The 16,744-nt window shown below is 37.2% G+C and overlaps 1 protein-coding gene across 1 annotated transcript in view; it reads right to left on the bottom strand.

The window, feature by feature from the left end:
* MTREX (Mtr4 exosome RNA helicase) overlaps nucleotides 1–16,538 on the bottom strand; it is a 44,853-nt gene extending 28,315 nt beyond the window's left edge. Inside the window, exons 1-15 of the mRNA XM_054053664.1 lie at nucleotides 16,323–16,538; nucleotides 15,982–16,113; nucleotides 14,364–14,430; nucleotides 12,175–12,237; nucleotides 11,571–11,683; nucleotides 10,616–10,790; nucleotides 10,318–10,408; nucleotides 9,831–9,955; nucleotides 8,540–8,638; nucleotides 7,660–7,762; nucleotides 7,389–7,520; nucleotides 6,129–6,208; nucleotides 4,776–4,886; nucleotides 3,700–3,801; nucleotides 2,649–2,774 (exon numbers count right to left, since the gene is read on the bottom strand). Coding sequence (XP_053909639.1) covers nucleotides 2,649–2,774; nucleotides 3,700–3,801; nucleotides 4,776–4,886; nucleotides 6,129–6,208; nucleotides 7,389–7,520; nucleotides 7,660–7,762; nucleotides 8,540–8,638; nucleotides 9,831–9,955; nucleotides 10,318–10,408; nucleotides 10,616–10,790; nucleotides 11,571–11,683; nucleotides 12,175–12,237; nucleotides 14,364–14,430; nucleotides 15,982–16,113; nucleotides 16,323–16,432 — 1,629 coding nt within the window. The 5' untranslated portion in view covers nucleotides 16,433–16,538. The remainder of the gene's footprint in view (nucleotides 1–2,648; nucleotides 2,775–3,699; nucleotides 3,802–4,775; nucleotides 4,887–6,128; nucleotides 6,209–7,388; nucleotides 7,521–7,659; nucleotides 7,763–8,539; nucleotides 8,639–9,830; nucleotides 9,956–10,317; nucleotides 10,409–10,615; nucleotides 10,791–11,570; nucleotides 11,684–12,174; nucleotides 12,238–14,363; nucleotides 14,431–15,981; nucleotides 16,114–16,322) is intronic.
* Between the last annotated feature and the right edge of the window lie 206 nt (nucleotides 16,539–16,744).

Raw genomic sequence — 16,744 nt, 5'->3', positions numbered from 1 at the left:
GTGCTGTACACAGTGTTGCAATGAACAATGCCACAGCCAAGCAGTACTGCTGGTACCAAAATACACTCAAAGCTCTTGCTTCACTGGCCACAACGTTAGGCAGCTGATAACATTGTGTTTTGCTCTAGCATTCAGGAAATTGTTTGGATCAGATATGCATTAGCGTTCACGAGATATGATAAAAATGTCTCATATAAACGTGATATCACTCTCAGTATGGCTAATTTATTCCTTTAGAAGTTTTCCTTGTAGACCTTTAGCTTACCCTGATGGAAAGTCACTAGCACAAGACATGACCATGGATCTTACTACAAACACTGCCTGTCAGTAATTAAAATCAGTAACTAATTCAGACACACTCAATATAAAATGTGAATACTGAAGAAATATTAGTCTCTATACATTCTTGGCCTGTTTTGTCCAAGTTTTTTTGTATTTAAAGAGGGAACTAAAAGGTATTTTTTGTTGCACTGTTTATCTCAAAGATTACTTTCATTGCCTTTTCAGGAATTGGCTGAATAATTACAGAAGCTACAGAAGCGTCAAACACTTTCATCATAGCCTTTTCTGATCTTTTTCAAAAAAATCTTAAATTCAGTCCTTGTTCACATGTCAAATAGTGTGAAAAATTAATTAAACACATTTGTTTATTTAGAGATAACGAAAAAACAAGAGATTGTATAGAAAACAAAAGTCATTATTATTCTTCCCTTTTGTTTCCTTATAATTTAAAAGAAAAAAAAATCAAAGGGCAAGAAGTTTAAATAAAGGAAATATTCTTTATTATTTCCTTCAAATCTAAATAAAAAATATATAGTGTCAAAATATAAGTGATCTAGCATTTTTTTTGTCTTAATTCAAGCAGATTGAATTCTATAGCTCTCAAACTACTGAACTTAGAAACAAACACGTTCTGAATGGTTAAGCTTAAGAAACTAAAGTCAAAGTCGGAAGATAAATAAATGAAGTATCAATTTTTCTTAAGCTATTTACGATTTTTCATTTAAATTAACTTTTGGTGAATATCCATTATGAACTACAGATTACAAATACATAAAACGAATGCTATTTTATAAGAAGTGGGTTTTTTCTTTTCTCATTCTGTATCTCTTGCAGATTTAATTTTTCAGCCGTGGAAGTACAATTCTATAAAGCCTTCATTTAAATGTATTTTTATGGCACACTTATTTTTTTAAACAGCCTTAAAAAATCAGAGAAATCCAGTTTAAATACTTAGTCTTCACACATCTCAGACATACAGATGCCTTAGGTATGCATGGGAACAAATAAATGTATGCCCACTCCACTGAAAAACACAAACTGCACCAAGACGAAGAAATAAATCCAAAACGTAGTACTACCACATATGAATGAGTTCCAATATTTTTAAAATTTCTTATTTTACTAATCCTGGTTGCTTAGCCATTATGTAGCCCTCATGAAAATTCTGACTTCAAGAAGGTAAACATCACCTGTGCCTAACACCACCTATGCATAACAGTGATCTAAAGGACACATTTATTACGAATTAACTGGTAACACTGACAGAGTAGAATACAAAACAATGAATCCACACCTGCCTAACAGCACCTTTGCACATATTTTTCCCCTTATTCTTCATTTTTCTGAACAAAGTAGAGAAATACCGGCATCTGATTTTTTTTTTGGCAACAAATACATGATTTTATTAACATATCCTAATGCTGACTTAGGATGATTCCCACAATTTATACAAACTCTAATAAAACCGTAAGTGCTGTCTACAAATGACCTGCTATTTGTACCAAGGCTACATGCTCTTCCACAGCATGCAAAGTAACTCTCCAGCTTTCAATTTTAATATCTGTGCTCAATTAACATAAGGGGCCTAAGGCAGGCATCACACCCACAAGAATGTTATGCTTCTTTATGGTGATTTTGCCATGGAATTTAAATAGAAGTGGAAAGTGTGCAATATTTCACAATTAAATTATAAAAAGAAGAGGGTATTACTATCACAAACTAACAACTTCCATTACAATTTGGGGAAGCCTTGCAATCTCATGCCCACCTCAACCACAAGAGTGTTTTATTCAGCCTCTCAATTTCCAAACTTCAGTGTTTCCTACAAGCACTATCAATTTCTCTATAGTTAATTTTAGCTCCCTAACAGCCATCTCACTCATTTATCATAGCTCCCTGACGGCATGATAGCTCCCTGATTTTCCACACGACTTTGTCCAGTTTGTCTATTAAACTGAAAAGTCCATTAACAGATCTTTATTCCACAACAGAACCAAGTCTTCAACAATTCTTGTGAAAGCTCAGCAGACTTTTTCTAGTTCAGTTAATATCCTTGAACTGACTGCTGTCCGCAAGAAACAAACAGAATACTGTCATGGGAGTAGTATCACTAGAAAAAAGGATATAATTCTACCTTTCCTGCCTCTTTTATAGAGAGAAGGACGATACTAGTCTTCTGATTTTGTTTCAGAATAGAAATTCCCACATTAACGAGAATTCAGTGAAATCCCATACTCTTTTAGGAGTCATCATCTCCTACCTGCATGATCTACATGCTTTTTTTTCTAGGCCTATAATTTTACTTCATTCAAGGGAGAAGAATCTTAGTGTGCAGGACAAAAAAAAAAAGTTAACTTCTCTCCTACCTTCAAAAGCTGCTTGCCGATTGTTGGACTCATTTTTTCATCCACCATAAGAATTACTATCCCTCTGTCATCCATACCTCGTCGTCCTGCACGACCTGACATTTGAATGTATTCACCTGAGGATATCTGAGATAACACAAGAAGGAGAAAAAAAGTACATCAGAAAAATAGCAAGAAGGTATAAAGTGCTATTTCCAATTATACAGTAAATGACCATGACGTATAAAAATTGGCAAAGAAGATTATCCAACACATGATCTTTTCACAGATTGAATTCATAACTCTTAATTGATCACTAAGCTACTAATATACAAATCCATGACTGTATCCCATATAAGCTCCCATAGCTACAGTGACTTCGATAACACAGTACATCATTTTAATAAGCACAAAAAGCATCTTCCTACTGTCTCATGTGACAGAAGGTGACTGGGAATAGTGGATATTATTAAAACACGATACATCTTCAATATACTGATCTTCACCCTCTTCAGCTACAATTTCATTCAAATGTAACATTAAATTAGTAATATCAAGCAAGAGCATTATATGTAGGCCTAATTGTGAAACTGAAGAGGTAATAAAGAATTAAGACATGGATAAGAGCCAGCTATAGCTGGTCCCATATGTCTCAGTAAGTTATAAACCAGTTTTTTGGTTCTCTGTGGAACCTGCATTCCCAGCAGCTTCCTGAGCTTCGTTTTAAGTCAGATCTCAAAAACTACTTAAAGAAATTGCGCTAAATACTTGGGCCTCACAGTTTTGGACAAGGTGTACAGAAGTCTTAGAGTAATTCAATGTCCACCACTAACCAATGTTTGATGCCCTTTTGCTGTATCTAGCAAAATAAATAATCTCATATGTAATTTGAGGAATCTTGTCTTTAGGAATTTGTATACTAATTATAAATCAATTACTGGACAAAGAAGGATTTTTGAAAGGAAAAAATACTTCCTACTACACTGAAGTGGATATATCAAAAGTAAATTTAATCCTAATATGGTTTAAATAACATAATTCACGTTTTCTACAGAACCTGGTTTTCACTTACCCATCGGAAATCTTTTCCATCAAATTTGCTGGCACTTGTAAATAGCACAGTCCTGGCTGGCATATTAATTCCCATAGCAAAAGTCTCTGTTGCAAATAAGGCCTAAATAAACAGACCATAGTTAAGCAAGCAAAACCAAAGGCTCTTAAACAAATGTGCAAACAGTCAGAGATTGCTACACAAAACCTCTCCAGATTTTACTACTTAAGTACAGTCAACAAAAGCACGTTCATTATTTAAAAACTGAACCAAAAACATTCTTTTCCTCTTCCTTTATTTCCTCCGAAAAAAACTGAAAACTAACTAGATGGGATAACGTGAAAGAATCCAAATGAGAACAGAAAGTGACATAGATTTGCAAGAAGAAAATAACAGTTGGCTATCCAAAAGAACCCCACAACTTTCAATTAAGGTTAGATTCTTTCAATGTACGTACCACTTCAGAGCAACAACAAACAGCTTGGTAATTGTCAAAAGTCATTTATAGGAGCAAAATACATGACAGAGCAGTTGAAGAAACTATTAAAGTTAGACATTTTAAGTTTAAACACTTTAGAGTAAAATCTTGAACACGTAAAACTAGAACTGTACATGTGCACTAACATAAGAATTCTAAGGCAAAGTATCAGAAAAAAACACCAAAACACCATCAAGATTTTGGTTTTTTTCCAGATAAAGACTGAGGCATTTATGCAAATATTTGCATTTCTCGAAGGAAGGGAGCTGTAACCAAAGCGACCAATAAACTCATGCCACTGGGAAGAGCTGCATGCTTCCAGAGGTGCTTTGTGTGTAGAACTCAGCCCTTCCCTTCATAAGTGGGTGGCTCTTTTTAAAATTGTCTACTAACTGTTCCACACAATGCTCAAAAAATGTTTTTGCTAGTACTAACCCTTATGTTCGCTGCAACAACCACATTCAAAACACAAAGAATTTTTTCAGTTTGGCACACGCACCGAGTATTCCACCTTTCTCAGTCAAGCATTAGATTGCTATGACAGTACCATACATTCTGTGCTAAAACATACTTCAACTCACAACAGATAAAAACCTGAATATGGACGTTAAATACACACCTTTATTAGGCCCTCAGAGAACAGAATTTCTATGGTTTCTTTTAAGATAGGAAGCAGACCGCCGTGATGGATACCAATTCCTCGCTTCAGAAGAGGAAGTACATGCTCAACCTGGAAAGAAACATAAGACCAGTAAAAAAATGTTAATATTTGTTACTGAATAACAAAATCAGTGTGGAAAACCTCAATACTGCTCTTAGTGTTTAAATGCAGTTAGTACCTTTTCAATATTATTTTCCAGTTAGAACTAAGAATGATACAGGGGCAAAGCCAGAGGCATCTTATCAGTAGACTAGTCTTAAATCAGGTTAGGCCAACTGTGAAAAATAAAAATAGTTTGTGGAAACAGTGATCCATGAGATATTTTGTTTCCATTTTCTTTGCAGTGATTTCACTTCTTGATATGCGCTGTAAAACAGTGAAGTCAGCCATACAAGGAAATTCAGGCCGTAAATGACTGAATTAATCTCTTAAGTACTGAAAACATTATAGTTCAAACAAATACCTACATAAACTTCAAACTAAAAACAGAGACACAGCTAAAACAAAGTTTCTCACTAACAATCTACAAATCTTGGCTATCATCCCAAACCTATTTCTGAGAACACACTCTTGACGTACCCTGGCCCACAGAGACCAAAGCAGATTACTTAGATAAAATGCCACTGTTATGGAGTTCACAAAAAAACCCCCAGCACATAACACCTTATTTATTGGATTTCAATTTTCTGGTTGTCTCAAGTTCACAAACAAAACAAGTATGGGGAATCTGAAGAAAGCAGGCATGGCCAAAGATTAAATGGTTGTTCTTCTCCAAGAGAAACTGCCAGGCTCACAATATAGACCACTACATTAACAAATGATGGACTCAAATAAAGCAAAGAGGAGGGTAGAAAAAAAAATTATAGTTTTAGTGTTTAGTGCAAAAGTACTGAATCTTGTACTACTCTGTCCATTTAGAAACTTGCGTTTTTCCTAAGATAGTCACTATACAAAAAATTAGAATACTGCACCCTCATTTGAAGTACTTCTAGACAGTTTTAACACAGATATATCTCTTTATGAGACTTCTTATTTACTTAAAAACATACTTTAAAAAAAAAGAACTACGCAGAGTAGGAACTCCATATTTAATTTTGTCATGTGTCATTTGCTGGTATCACAAATGGAAGAAACTCTAATCATCGAGTCCTATTTCACATTGCCAAGGAACAATTCAAGAGATAATAAACCCCAGGGAGATGAATGAAAATATCCAGTTTATTATTTCTGTACCCACTACAAAAGACCCAAAGTCTCAAAAGTTGCAGAAAACAGGGGAGCAGCAGCTACCCCTACTCAATCTCCACTCACCTGAGGAAGCTTTTTGTCTTCATCCGACAGACAATCAATTGCATTATTGAACACTTCTTCAACCATCTTTTTTTCTTCATCTAGGAAGGCAATTTGGAAGTTACTACAAAATCCAAAAGGCTAATACCATATGTAAATAAAGCACTACCACATTCCAAGACTTACAAGAGTTTACAATAAAAATAGTGTGGAAGACTGAAGTCTACACAAACCCACCCACATTGGGTCAGACGATCAAGACTCGAATTTGAGCCTGAAGGACACTAACAGTAACCAGAAGTAGATGTTCAGGGAAAATGAAAGCAGAACAACCCTGGCAGAATAATCCAAACTTGAACTATTCCCATGACTAGGATTTCTCAGTTATATGTTCTCTCTCTCTTGTTTCTCCCTGTTTCTCTTCTACCCTGTTCGTATGGACACAGAGGCTCTTCCTCTTCCCTGTTAAATATCAAAGTTTACATCCTTTCTACTTAAGTAGTAAAATTTCAAGAATATATATTTCAAAGGTATGACTGAAGATAATATACAAAAATGCATCTCTGCATTTGTGCCTCTCTTTACATTTCCTCACAGAAATGGCCGCACTATTTTGCAACGCCGACTCAAAACATGTAAAGTTTAGAGCAAGTAAGCAAGCAAAACCACTAAACAGCTCACAAACATGAAATGACAAGCTGGTTTATAACACATTTCTTATTTTTGTTGCAACTCCTAACATTGCTGAGAAGTGACGAACTTAAAAACATTTCACAAGCTTGGTCTGAATCCAAAATTAAAAAATCTTCTTTGTTTACCTTTTGAGATTTTCTAGGAGGAGAAGGGGGGGAGGGAAAGAAAGAAAACTGGATTGAATAGTTCAGAAAGAACAGTCAAGCGGTTTGTTATAGCATTGCTTTGACTTTGAGACAATACTCATTTTTCTAGCAGACATAACACGAGAATATCGGGAAATACGTTTTTTATCATCAGTCTTCTCCCATTATAGACAGAATCTTCCAGGGACTCCTATGCTACGACAGTGAATAGGATTTTGGAAAAATAAATAAAGTTTAAAATAAAGTGACAATTCAACATTTTGATGACTGAGTACTCTTTGTGCACCAACAGGTTCCTACTGAAAATAGCCTAATGTACTAGCATAGTAAATGAAAAAGCAACACATTTTTTAAGTCCCAAAGGAAAGAGAAATATCCAACTACAGTAACATCTCACATCAAACTACAATTGTGATTAAAACTATATTTTATTTATCTGTACCTGTATTGAAATCTAACTTTGTCATCTGAAGTGCATAGGCTTCGCAGTCTTTTTTACTGAAGCTGAAAATAATCACAGGCTGGAAATTCCTTTCCATGATCATCTTTACAATCTTAAAAACATTTGAAGGACCTGCAGAGAGATTACATTCATTTAAATGAAATTTTAGCAAAAAAAAGTATCTTATGGAATAATTGACACACAAGCACAACTTGCACACAACTTTGCTATATTATACAAAAAGTTACTTTAGAATAGGATTCAAGCTCACCTTTTGTTCCTCCTTTCCTGCCCTTCTGGTCCCCTTTTGCCAAGTCTCCTGCATCTCTAAGTACTTGCATTGCTGTATTAAAATTATCTTCCCTGAAATCTCCCTAGAAAGAAAACACAACCTTTGTTAGCAACTACTTCCAGACAGCCCACTTAAAAATACTTAGTGCTTTGTAAAGCCAGAACCATTAGCCTGTATACACAGGCAGAAGGAAAAAAGTAAGTTTACTTGGTCAGTGTAAGTTTAGCTTGGTAAGTTTATTTGGTCAGTGGCACAGCTCAGAATTGCTTTAGTGTCTCCAAAATTATTGCTCATTGTTCTGCCATCAACCACACGAGACTTGCTGAATGACACAACCTACTAATGTCTAGATGAAGATGCACTGCCCAATGAAGACCCAGCTTCATGTGCCATGCTACTGTTCATGGCATTACCTAATGCTGTGCAAGCCAATGATGAATTTTAAACAAGTCATTAATTCAAAATTACCTAAAGACGCAAAAATATTTTGCCACCTCAAACCAACCAAAGTAAAACTGAAATGCTACTACATTGTCTTTTCAGTGAGAAACAGCACAAGTAACATCAGCTACTCTGCAGATTTGCAGAAAGCAGCACACACTTTAGAAATCAAAACAAGGATGAGGACACTTAAGATGTCTCAGCAGACTATTACTTAGCAGACTAGACAACAGTAGATAATAAAATCAATCTTTCTGCAAGACTCCAAAAAACTACAGCAATTCAGAGATCACTGTTACCACTTGTACTTCATTTTAACACAAACATCCTCTGTATAGTCAATCCAAATTTCGCAAGAGATCAAGTCATGACTGATATGTGAGGAAAAGATCTTTCAAACAAACTGAATATTCCTTACATTTTCATCAACAACCAGATGGAGTCCATCTCCTCCTGCTGGGAATATATAATGCTGCAGTGGAGTGGGTCGGTAGTCAGTGTAAATCACATGGCAAGGCTATAAACAAAGAACAGTGTACACATAAATATTTAACATTTCTAATTGCACTGTAAAAACATTTGTTTGATGGAAAATTCAATACATTACTATTAAAATATATTTTTCTAAAAGCCAGAAGGACAGACTCACAGAAACTAAGATGATAATCTTTTTTTTCTTGAATATTTGTTTTATACTAATGTTGTTTAAGAAAATGAAAGTTTGCAAATCCTTTAGAAGAGGACAAGTTGCCTACAAAAATTCTTTCTCATGAACACAAAAAGTAAGAACAGGTAATATCTTCTGCTATATTATCACATACATTCAAAATCCTAATACTTTTTAAAACCAAAATAAAAACTCTTAATTTCTATTTTATAAAAAAGTCTGCAATATTTCTCACATTACATAAAAAAGGCACACAGTAGACTTAAAAATGTTTAAGGTTTTAAAGCATGGAGAAAGCTTGTTCAGAAAAAAAATAAGCAAAACACTTCCTTCAAACCATTAAATATTATTAAAATCTGCTTAAAACAAACCCAGAGTCTAGTGTTCGACACAACAAAGCCAAGGTTTTGTGCCAGGCTTAAATAGACATCTCTTATAGTACACTTCTTGCTTACAAACACCACAAGAATCAATCTCTGTGATATTTTTAAAATATGACCAATCTCTTGAGGATATTAACTTCACTAATTCTTCACAATATGCTTTGCTGCAAAAGCATCTCTTAAAAAACAGAGTAAAAGAAATCTAACCATTATGATACATAATAGATTTTTTACATTCCTCTAGTCTCACTTTGTTTGCATGTATATACAGTATTTCCTATGGATTTACTATTTCTGCACAGCCTTTTTACACAGCTCCTCAAACAAATTCTCCAAGTAACACCTTGTCTATCAGCCACTCTGAATGGTATGTTAATTATGTTTCATAATTCAGAACGCTTGCTGAAACCAAGCTGGTGTCTAAATAAACGTGGAAAACAAACTTTAAAGAAATAGCGTTAAAGTTATGTAGAACCAACAGCCAGTATAGCTGCAAAAGCTAGAGGCAAAACCAGCAAGATCAGGAGTGATCTATACCACTGCTTATAGGCATTAAGATGACAAAAGAAATGCTCAAAGGTTCAGCTCTCACCAACCAAAGAGACAACAATACACCACAAGACAGCACAGATGGAAGTACAGCACATAAGAAACACTACCTGTTTGTGAAGATGGCAGATCCATTCAGCAAATTGACGGGCATTTGGAATTGTTGCAGAAAGGAATACATAGTGAACATTGTCAGGGAGTAAAATAATCGTCTCTTCCCAAACCACACCACGTTCTGAAAACGGAAAAGGCAGAAGGGAAATTTTTGTCATTAAAGCCTATTTTTCAGCTCTGAAGCCAAGGAACAGCATGCTCAAAGACAAAATAAAACAAAAACTAAAAAAGCCTTCCCTACACGCATCGGGTATATCAAATACCCTCCAAGTGGCCTTTGGCTTGGCAAACAAAATGCAGACTTCAATGCACAGTAACTATCTTATATACATTCAGTCGAAAACAAATAATGAATGATTGATTCATGCACAAAGATGACTCATCATGAGAGAGAGAGAATAAAGATGCAATTCTTGAAAAAAAAAATTCTTCTTGGAGAAAAAAATAACTCTATTGAAAAGAAAAATTGTACATATAGAATACCTGAATCTCTCATGTAGTGAATTTCATCAAAAATAACCCAAGCGACTTCCCTCATAACCTCAGAACCTCTGTAAAGCATGCTTCTCAAAATCTAGAAAAGGGAAAAAAAAATGAGCATCCATCACATGAAATAACAAGTGACACATTACAGAGATGTCAGTGAGAAACTGCCAGAGTTTTTTGTTCACATTTACATGGCAATATGGAACATTACTTCGCACAAAAATTTTAATATCAGAACTTCCTAGTCAAAAAAGAAGAGAACACAGACAGGTCAAGAATTGATGTGTGATCTTACCTCAGTTGTCATTACCAAACAAGAAGCTGTAGGATTAATGGTGACATCCCCAGTCATCAAGCCAACATCCTGAAATTCTTCATACATCTCACGGTACTTCTGATTACTCAAAGCTTTAATTGGGCTTGTAAATATCACACGCTGTTTCTCCCTCAAAGCCAGGGCAATTGCATACCTGTATTCAAACATTGTACATATTAAAGTTGTCAGGAAGACATTCAGAGAACATTGCTTTCATCTAATCTTCTGCTTAAAAAAGGAAATAAAACATGCAATTTGGAACACCAGTAGAATGGTACAAAACATTTATATCTAGATTTTTAAGTTCAGTGCAACCTTAACTACGTACGCCTCCTTGGAGAGTGACATATCATTGACAACAAGTTAAGTTATTTTTATGGACATGAGAGCACATCTAGTTTAAGCTAAAAATCTAATTATCACTGCCCCCGTGACAAACTATTATTCTTTGAACCCATGCTCTACTGTAACAGTATGTACCTTTCACTTCTCATCTCAGGTCAGCAAAGCCACTCCACTGTCAGACCAAACTCAAACAAAAGAAAATACACTATCTTTCAAACACTATCTTTTTTCTGAACAACATCAAATTTCAAATCAAATCAAGACAGTGCTTCCGACAAACCAAAGGAAACACAAGAAACTACGTTAGTTATAGCCAGGGGCTAGAAAATAAACATTTTTTCCTGAAGTCATGCAATTTCTATGGCAGAAACTGATTAAAAATAGACAGTAAGCTTAAACGTAAATTAAGCCTTTCATTACCCACTAAACAAGATGAGAAAAGTAATTTTTATATTGAAGAGTAGTCAATTCAATTCTAACTCTCATGATCCAAATTTTGTACTGAGAAACTGAGATACAAGTGGTTCAACAAAATGACACAGCAAACATCACACCATTCTCTTATCAAACCTGTCCAAAAATTACTTACTCTGCACAAACAGTTTTACCAGCTGATGTATGAGCTGACACCAACACAGACTGGTTATTATCTACACAAAGAATAGCTTCTCTCTGAAAGGCATCAAGAATAAATGGATATTCCTAAAGAGAAAGAAACAAAAACATTGCATGTTTTTAACACAAGCTGTTACTTACATGTAATTAATTTTGTGACTGATCTAGTGTGCAAATTACAGGCAGAAATTAAATCCTCCTCAAATTATTTTAATCCAGTATTTTGCAAAGACTTTGCATTTAAATAATTTAACCTAATATTGCACCTAAGATCTCTGCTTATGTCTTGTTATTATGCTAAAGGAAAATCTTGCACCGACGATTGAATTTTCTCTAATTTAGGAATAGAAACTATAGCATACAACTGAATTGATGTTGCAGAATAGAATTGAAATCACTACAGCCCAGCCACTGCATTGAACCATATAATTTAACTCTACCAAATTTAAAATATAGAAACACCAATCTTACTTTTGGCAGGCCATCTTTTCAATATACTCTTCCAAGCACAACATTTTTCGCCCACCTGCTGTCTAAAGTATATGCAAAAAGGAAAATACATGCTATCTATCACATACTTTTGCAGCTTTTCCAGTTCTTGGCTTCAGACCGGTGAACTCCTCGTCTGCTGGAAGTGCAACCTATAAAACACATTTTAAACAAAAACAGTTGCATAATTCTCAATCTCCATTCCAGTGACATTGCAAGATAGGGAAGGCTGGAGCACAGGTAAAGTGCATCAAAACTAATTTGAGTTTCTGTTACACTGCTTCCGTGAGCTCACCTGTCAAGGCTTCCTCCCATCCTCTCAGAGCTTTTCAACCAATACCTCTATCCTCCAGTCCCAACAACTCTCCTTCTCTCACTTCTCTGATACTCTCCTACTGCCTCGTGTGAGTTATTTCTGCTTCACCTACCTTGGAACATCAGGTTTTTAGGCCAAGACACAGTCAAGTCTTCTGGCAAATGGAAGTTGGAAGCAATCACTCAGCTCACATTGATAAAGCTCCCTTTCCAATGTATATGTATTTACATAGGTAAAGTTCCTCTTCATGGCCAATATCTAACATTCATTCACAATAAATATTTAAGGTCTCTTCAACCACTAAGTGATGGCAAACTTCTATCAGACATGTCAAGATAACAAAGACTGTACAGACGCATGGGCTTAAAGCTTGTATCATCCATTATATATATATGACATGTTAAGGTCTAACTATACAAGGTCCTTGAATGTAACCTTAATTAACCTCAGCCGGTTCTTTTTCAGAAAAGAAAATGAGCATAAAAGTAGTACAGGGAAGTTAAAATTTACATATTTAATTCTCATAGAATCTCTTCCTGACAATCATCTTTGCATAAAGGACGATTTTAAAAAATATCAGCATTAATATTTCTGATTTTTCATATTTTTAATTGTATTTATGTCTATTGACACACTTAAAAAAATTAATATTTTTCATTATTTTGCCTTTACATAAGACCTTTTTCTCTTTACCCCAAAATGTAATCACCCTTAAAGGACAGCCTTTCATTCTTGAATCAGAATGGCAAAATATTTCAAAGCACTGCTGCACATCTACTTTGCACAATGATCACAGATCTACTTTCATAAGCAGCTGGCTTTCTTTCTTAACAAATGCACTCAGAATGTGCTCGGTACCTTTCAAATACGGAAACATCACAATTATCACTGAGTCTTTTACAATCACCCATTTTATTGGAAGTATCATTCAAACTCCTCGCGACAAGATATCCTATTAATTTTTCAAGTGAATTCTGTGCATGCTGAATGCCAGATACAGACCTCAAACTCTTCACAAGAATGTTAAATACAATATGAAATAATGTATCTGTTTGAGATAAGGAAGGCTCTATAGAGGGATGTGGACAGTCTGGATTGATGGGCCCAGACCAACTGTATGGGGTACAACAAGGCCAAGCATCAGGTCCTGCACCTGGGTCATAACAACCCAAAGCTAGAGGCTTGGGGAAGTATGGCTGGAAAGCTGCCCTGCATAAAAAAGACATGGAGCTGTAGGTCGACAGCCAGTGGAATATGAGCCAGCAGTGTGCTCGGGTGGCTAAGAAGGCCAATAGCACCTTGACAGTTACATCAGAAATGGTGTGGCCAGCAGGAGCCAGGAAGTGATTCTGCCCCTGTAGTTGGTGCTGGTGAGGCCGTACTTGGAATGCTGTGTTCAGTTTTGGGCCCCTCGCTACAAGAAAGACATTGAAGGGCTGGAGTGTGTTCTGAGAAGGGCAACAAAGTTGGTGAAGGGTCTGGAGTACAAGTCCTATGAGGAGCGGCTGAGGGAACTGAGGCTGTTCAGTTTGGAGAAAAGGAAGCTGAGGGGAGACCTTACTGCCCTCTAGAACTGCCTGAAAGAAGATTATAATGAGGTGGGCATTAGCCTCTTCTCCCAAGTAACAACTGATAGGACGAGTAGAAATGGCCTCAAGCTGTGCCAGGGATATTTAGACTGGAGATTAGGAAAAAATTTCTTCACCGTAAGGACTGTGAAGCACTGGAACAGGCTGCCCAAGGAAGTGGTTGAGTCACCATCCCTGTAACAGACGTGGCGCTTAGGGTTATGGCTTAGTGGGACTTGGTAGTGTTAGGCATATGGTTGGACTCGATCTTTTCCAACCTACAAGATTCTACAACTCTACGATAATATAAGTACAAGCACAAGAAACAATATTACTATAGTAGCTGTAAGGTATACAATTCCATGCTTCTCACGTGTTTTTTCACTGCACTCACCTCATGCGTACAACCTTCAACAGTTTCGACAGCTTGCACCTTTACTTGAGGCATCAGGTCTGCCAGACTAAAAATACATGAGTTAGGAAATGGTAAAAACCTGCTTTCTTCATAAATGTGAAAATGTTCAACTTCACCTTTACTTTAATGTTAAAAAATGGATGCATAAACTCTAAATGGACAGTTGGCCGAGAAATTTGCTACTACATAAATCTACTTTAACTACTGCTTTGGGATTTGTCATACCTTAAAAACATGCACCACAAAACATTTAGATCACATTTGTTCACATGAAGTTTTCTGATTAAATGCGGACTTTTTTCTAATATACAACAAAGCAAAACTCAAAACTCATATTCCTGCTCCTAGTCATGACATCGAATAACAGCAGCCTGAAGCATCCCAAACAGTTGCCTCAAGATGAGACCCCTCTTTTCTGTACCAGTCCCTTCTCTGATGGCCACAAAAAGCATAACACAGCAGGTTTTTTCTGACAGTTTGAATACACTCAGTAAACTACTGTGGGCACATGTACATTCTACTGAGATCACTAATACAGAAACTGACTTAAAATGTTAACTGTAGCTTTGGTTTGCTTCTATACAGGTACCCTTTTTTATAGCATTCAGAGAAGTATTCTCATTACTTTCTCAGGGAAAATCTTACCTTCAACTTAAAAAAACCTATTATGTGGGACGAAGTGACAATCCAGATCAGAATTCTCTCTCACAGAAATCAATAATGCCACACTCAGAGAAAAGCACAGCACAGCATATGATTTTCACTTCTGTACCATAGTTTTCTACGCCTTGAACTAGGAGGTAAATATCCGCATTTGGCAGCTCTGAATAAATTTTTATTCCATGAATGACTTTCCAAACAGATCTAAAGTTCCCAAGAATCTCTTAAGATAACTAAGCTGCAAAAGTGCCTCACTGTCCCTTCAACTTGTTTTGAAAACCTTTCATAGAAGCTGTCATTAAGTTGTAGAAAGAAAATAGAAAGAAATAGAGATCATAGGGCACAGAAAGACATTCTGTCTTCCTTTCAGCTGCGTTACCTCCCTAGCTGTTGACATGTCCAATTATAACTTCCTCACCATGTCAAATACCTGGCAATTACGCACAAATTTGAAAGCATGCCTGTATTAGGACTCCAAATATTTGCTGCAGTTATAATCTTACATGCCTCAAAAGCCTTGTTTCTGTCTCCTTGGTCAAATTTTTGTTCCTAGGTCCCAAGCCAATTATGTCTGTCCATGGCATGGTACACACCAACCCTGCCTCTCCCCACGTGCCTTCGCATTGTAACTCCTGCTACATGCCTAAAATCAACATATTGCCTTTGAGCAAGAACCACCCACTCAGATGCAATAACCATAAATAATGAACATTTCACACTGCAGTTGTTCACCTGTCCACAGTATTATTTTAAACATATCCACTGCTGAAGCTGTACTACCAACACATCCTCACTTATGTAAATGAGACAACTTTGCATGAAAATTCATCTTTAAACAAAACCACTGCAAAGCTATTACACTGACTATTCCCAACAGGAATATAGCTAATGAAAATGTCTTGCTATGATACCCTTAATGACCAAGTTAGGCACTTACTTAGCATCTTCTGATACAACATCTTCCAATTTTGGCTTCTTTCCCAAAACAGCATGTTCGGTGCTATCAATCTCAACTTCCCTTTTGGGCTTTCCTGTCGCAGCTACGGAAGATTTTTCCTCTGATCGTTTCCTGCAACACAGACAACAAACTTGAAGTTTGCCTCTCTGATAGGCGCACGTTCAGGAAAGAAGTCGGATGTCCTAGAGGCGCCATCTCCCACACTGCATCCAGGGCAGAACTCTCCCTTGGAAGCCTCCGCGGGGTGCCTACGCCGCCTCCCCCCGCCCCAAGGCGGCTCCAGCAGCGCGGCCCAGGCCCAGGCTCCACCGCGCCCTCACCCCGGCCTCCTGGCGCCCTCGCCGGCAGCCGCTTTGGTCTTCTTGGCGCCGGAGGCGGCCGAGTCCTCCTCGAACACGCTGAACAGCTCGTCCCCGAAGGCGTCCGCCATCTCTCCCCCGCTCCTCCCTAACCCTGACCGCGAGGCAACCGGCCCCGATCCGCCCCGCCGCCGCCGCGCAGCACCCGCCGGCCAAGCGTGCAGCCTTCCCACAACCCCCCGCGACCACCCTCGCCCCGGAACCTGATTCTGGCGACTGGCGGAAGGGAGGAACGCTTCCTCGGCCTGTGGTCAATGGGAGGTGCCGAGCTGGCTGCGGTGACCAATGAGAGATAGAGTGCTGTGACAAGCGGGCGGAAACAACCAATGGGAGGTGGGGGCGGTGCCAAACGGGCGGAAGTGTTCTATGGCAGATGGAGGGCG

The sequence above is a fragment of the Cuculus canorus genome, chromosome Z (genome assembly GCF_017976375.1).
Source record: "Cuculus canorus isolate bCucCan1 chromosome Z, bCucCan1.pri, whole genome shotgun sequence".
NCBI classification, from domain to species: Eukaryota; Metazoa; Chordata; class Aves; order Cuculiformes; family Cuculidae; genus Cuculus; species Cuculus canorus.
Note: the sequence above shows the minus strand (reverse complement) of the source record. Positions and strands in the feature narration are given on the sequence as shown.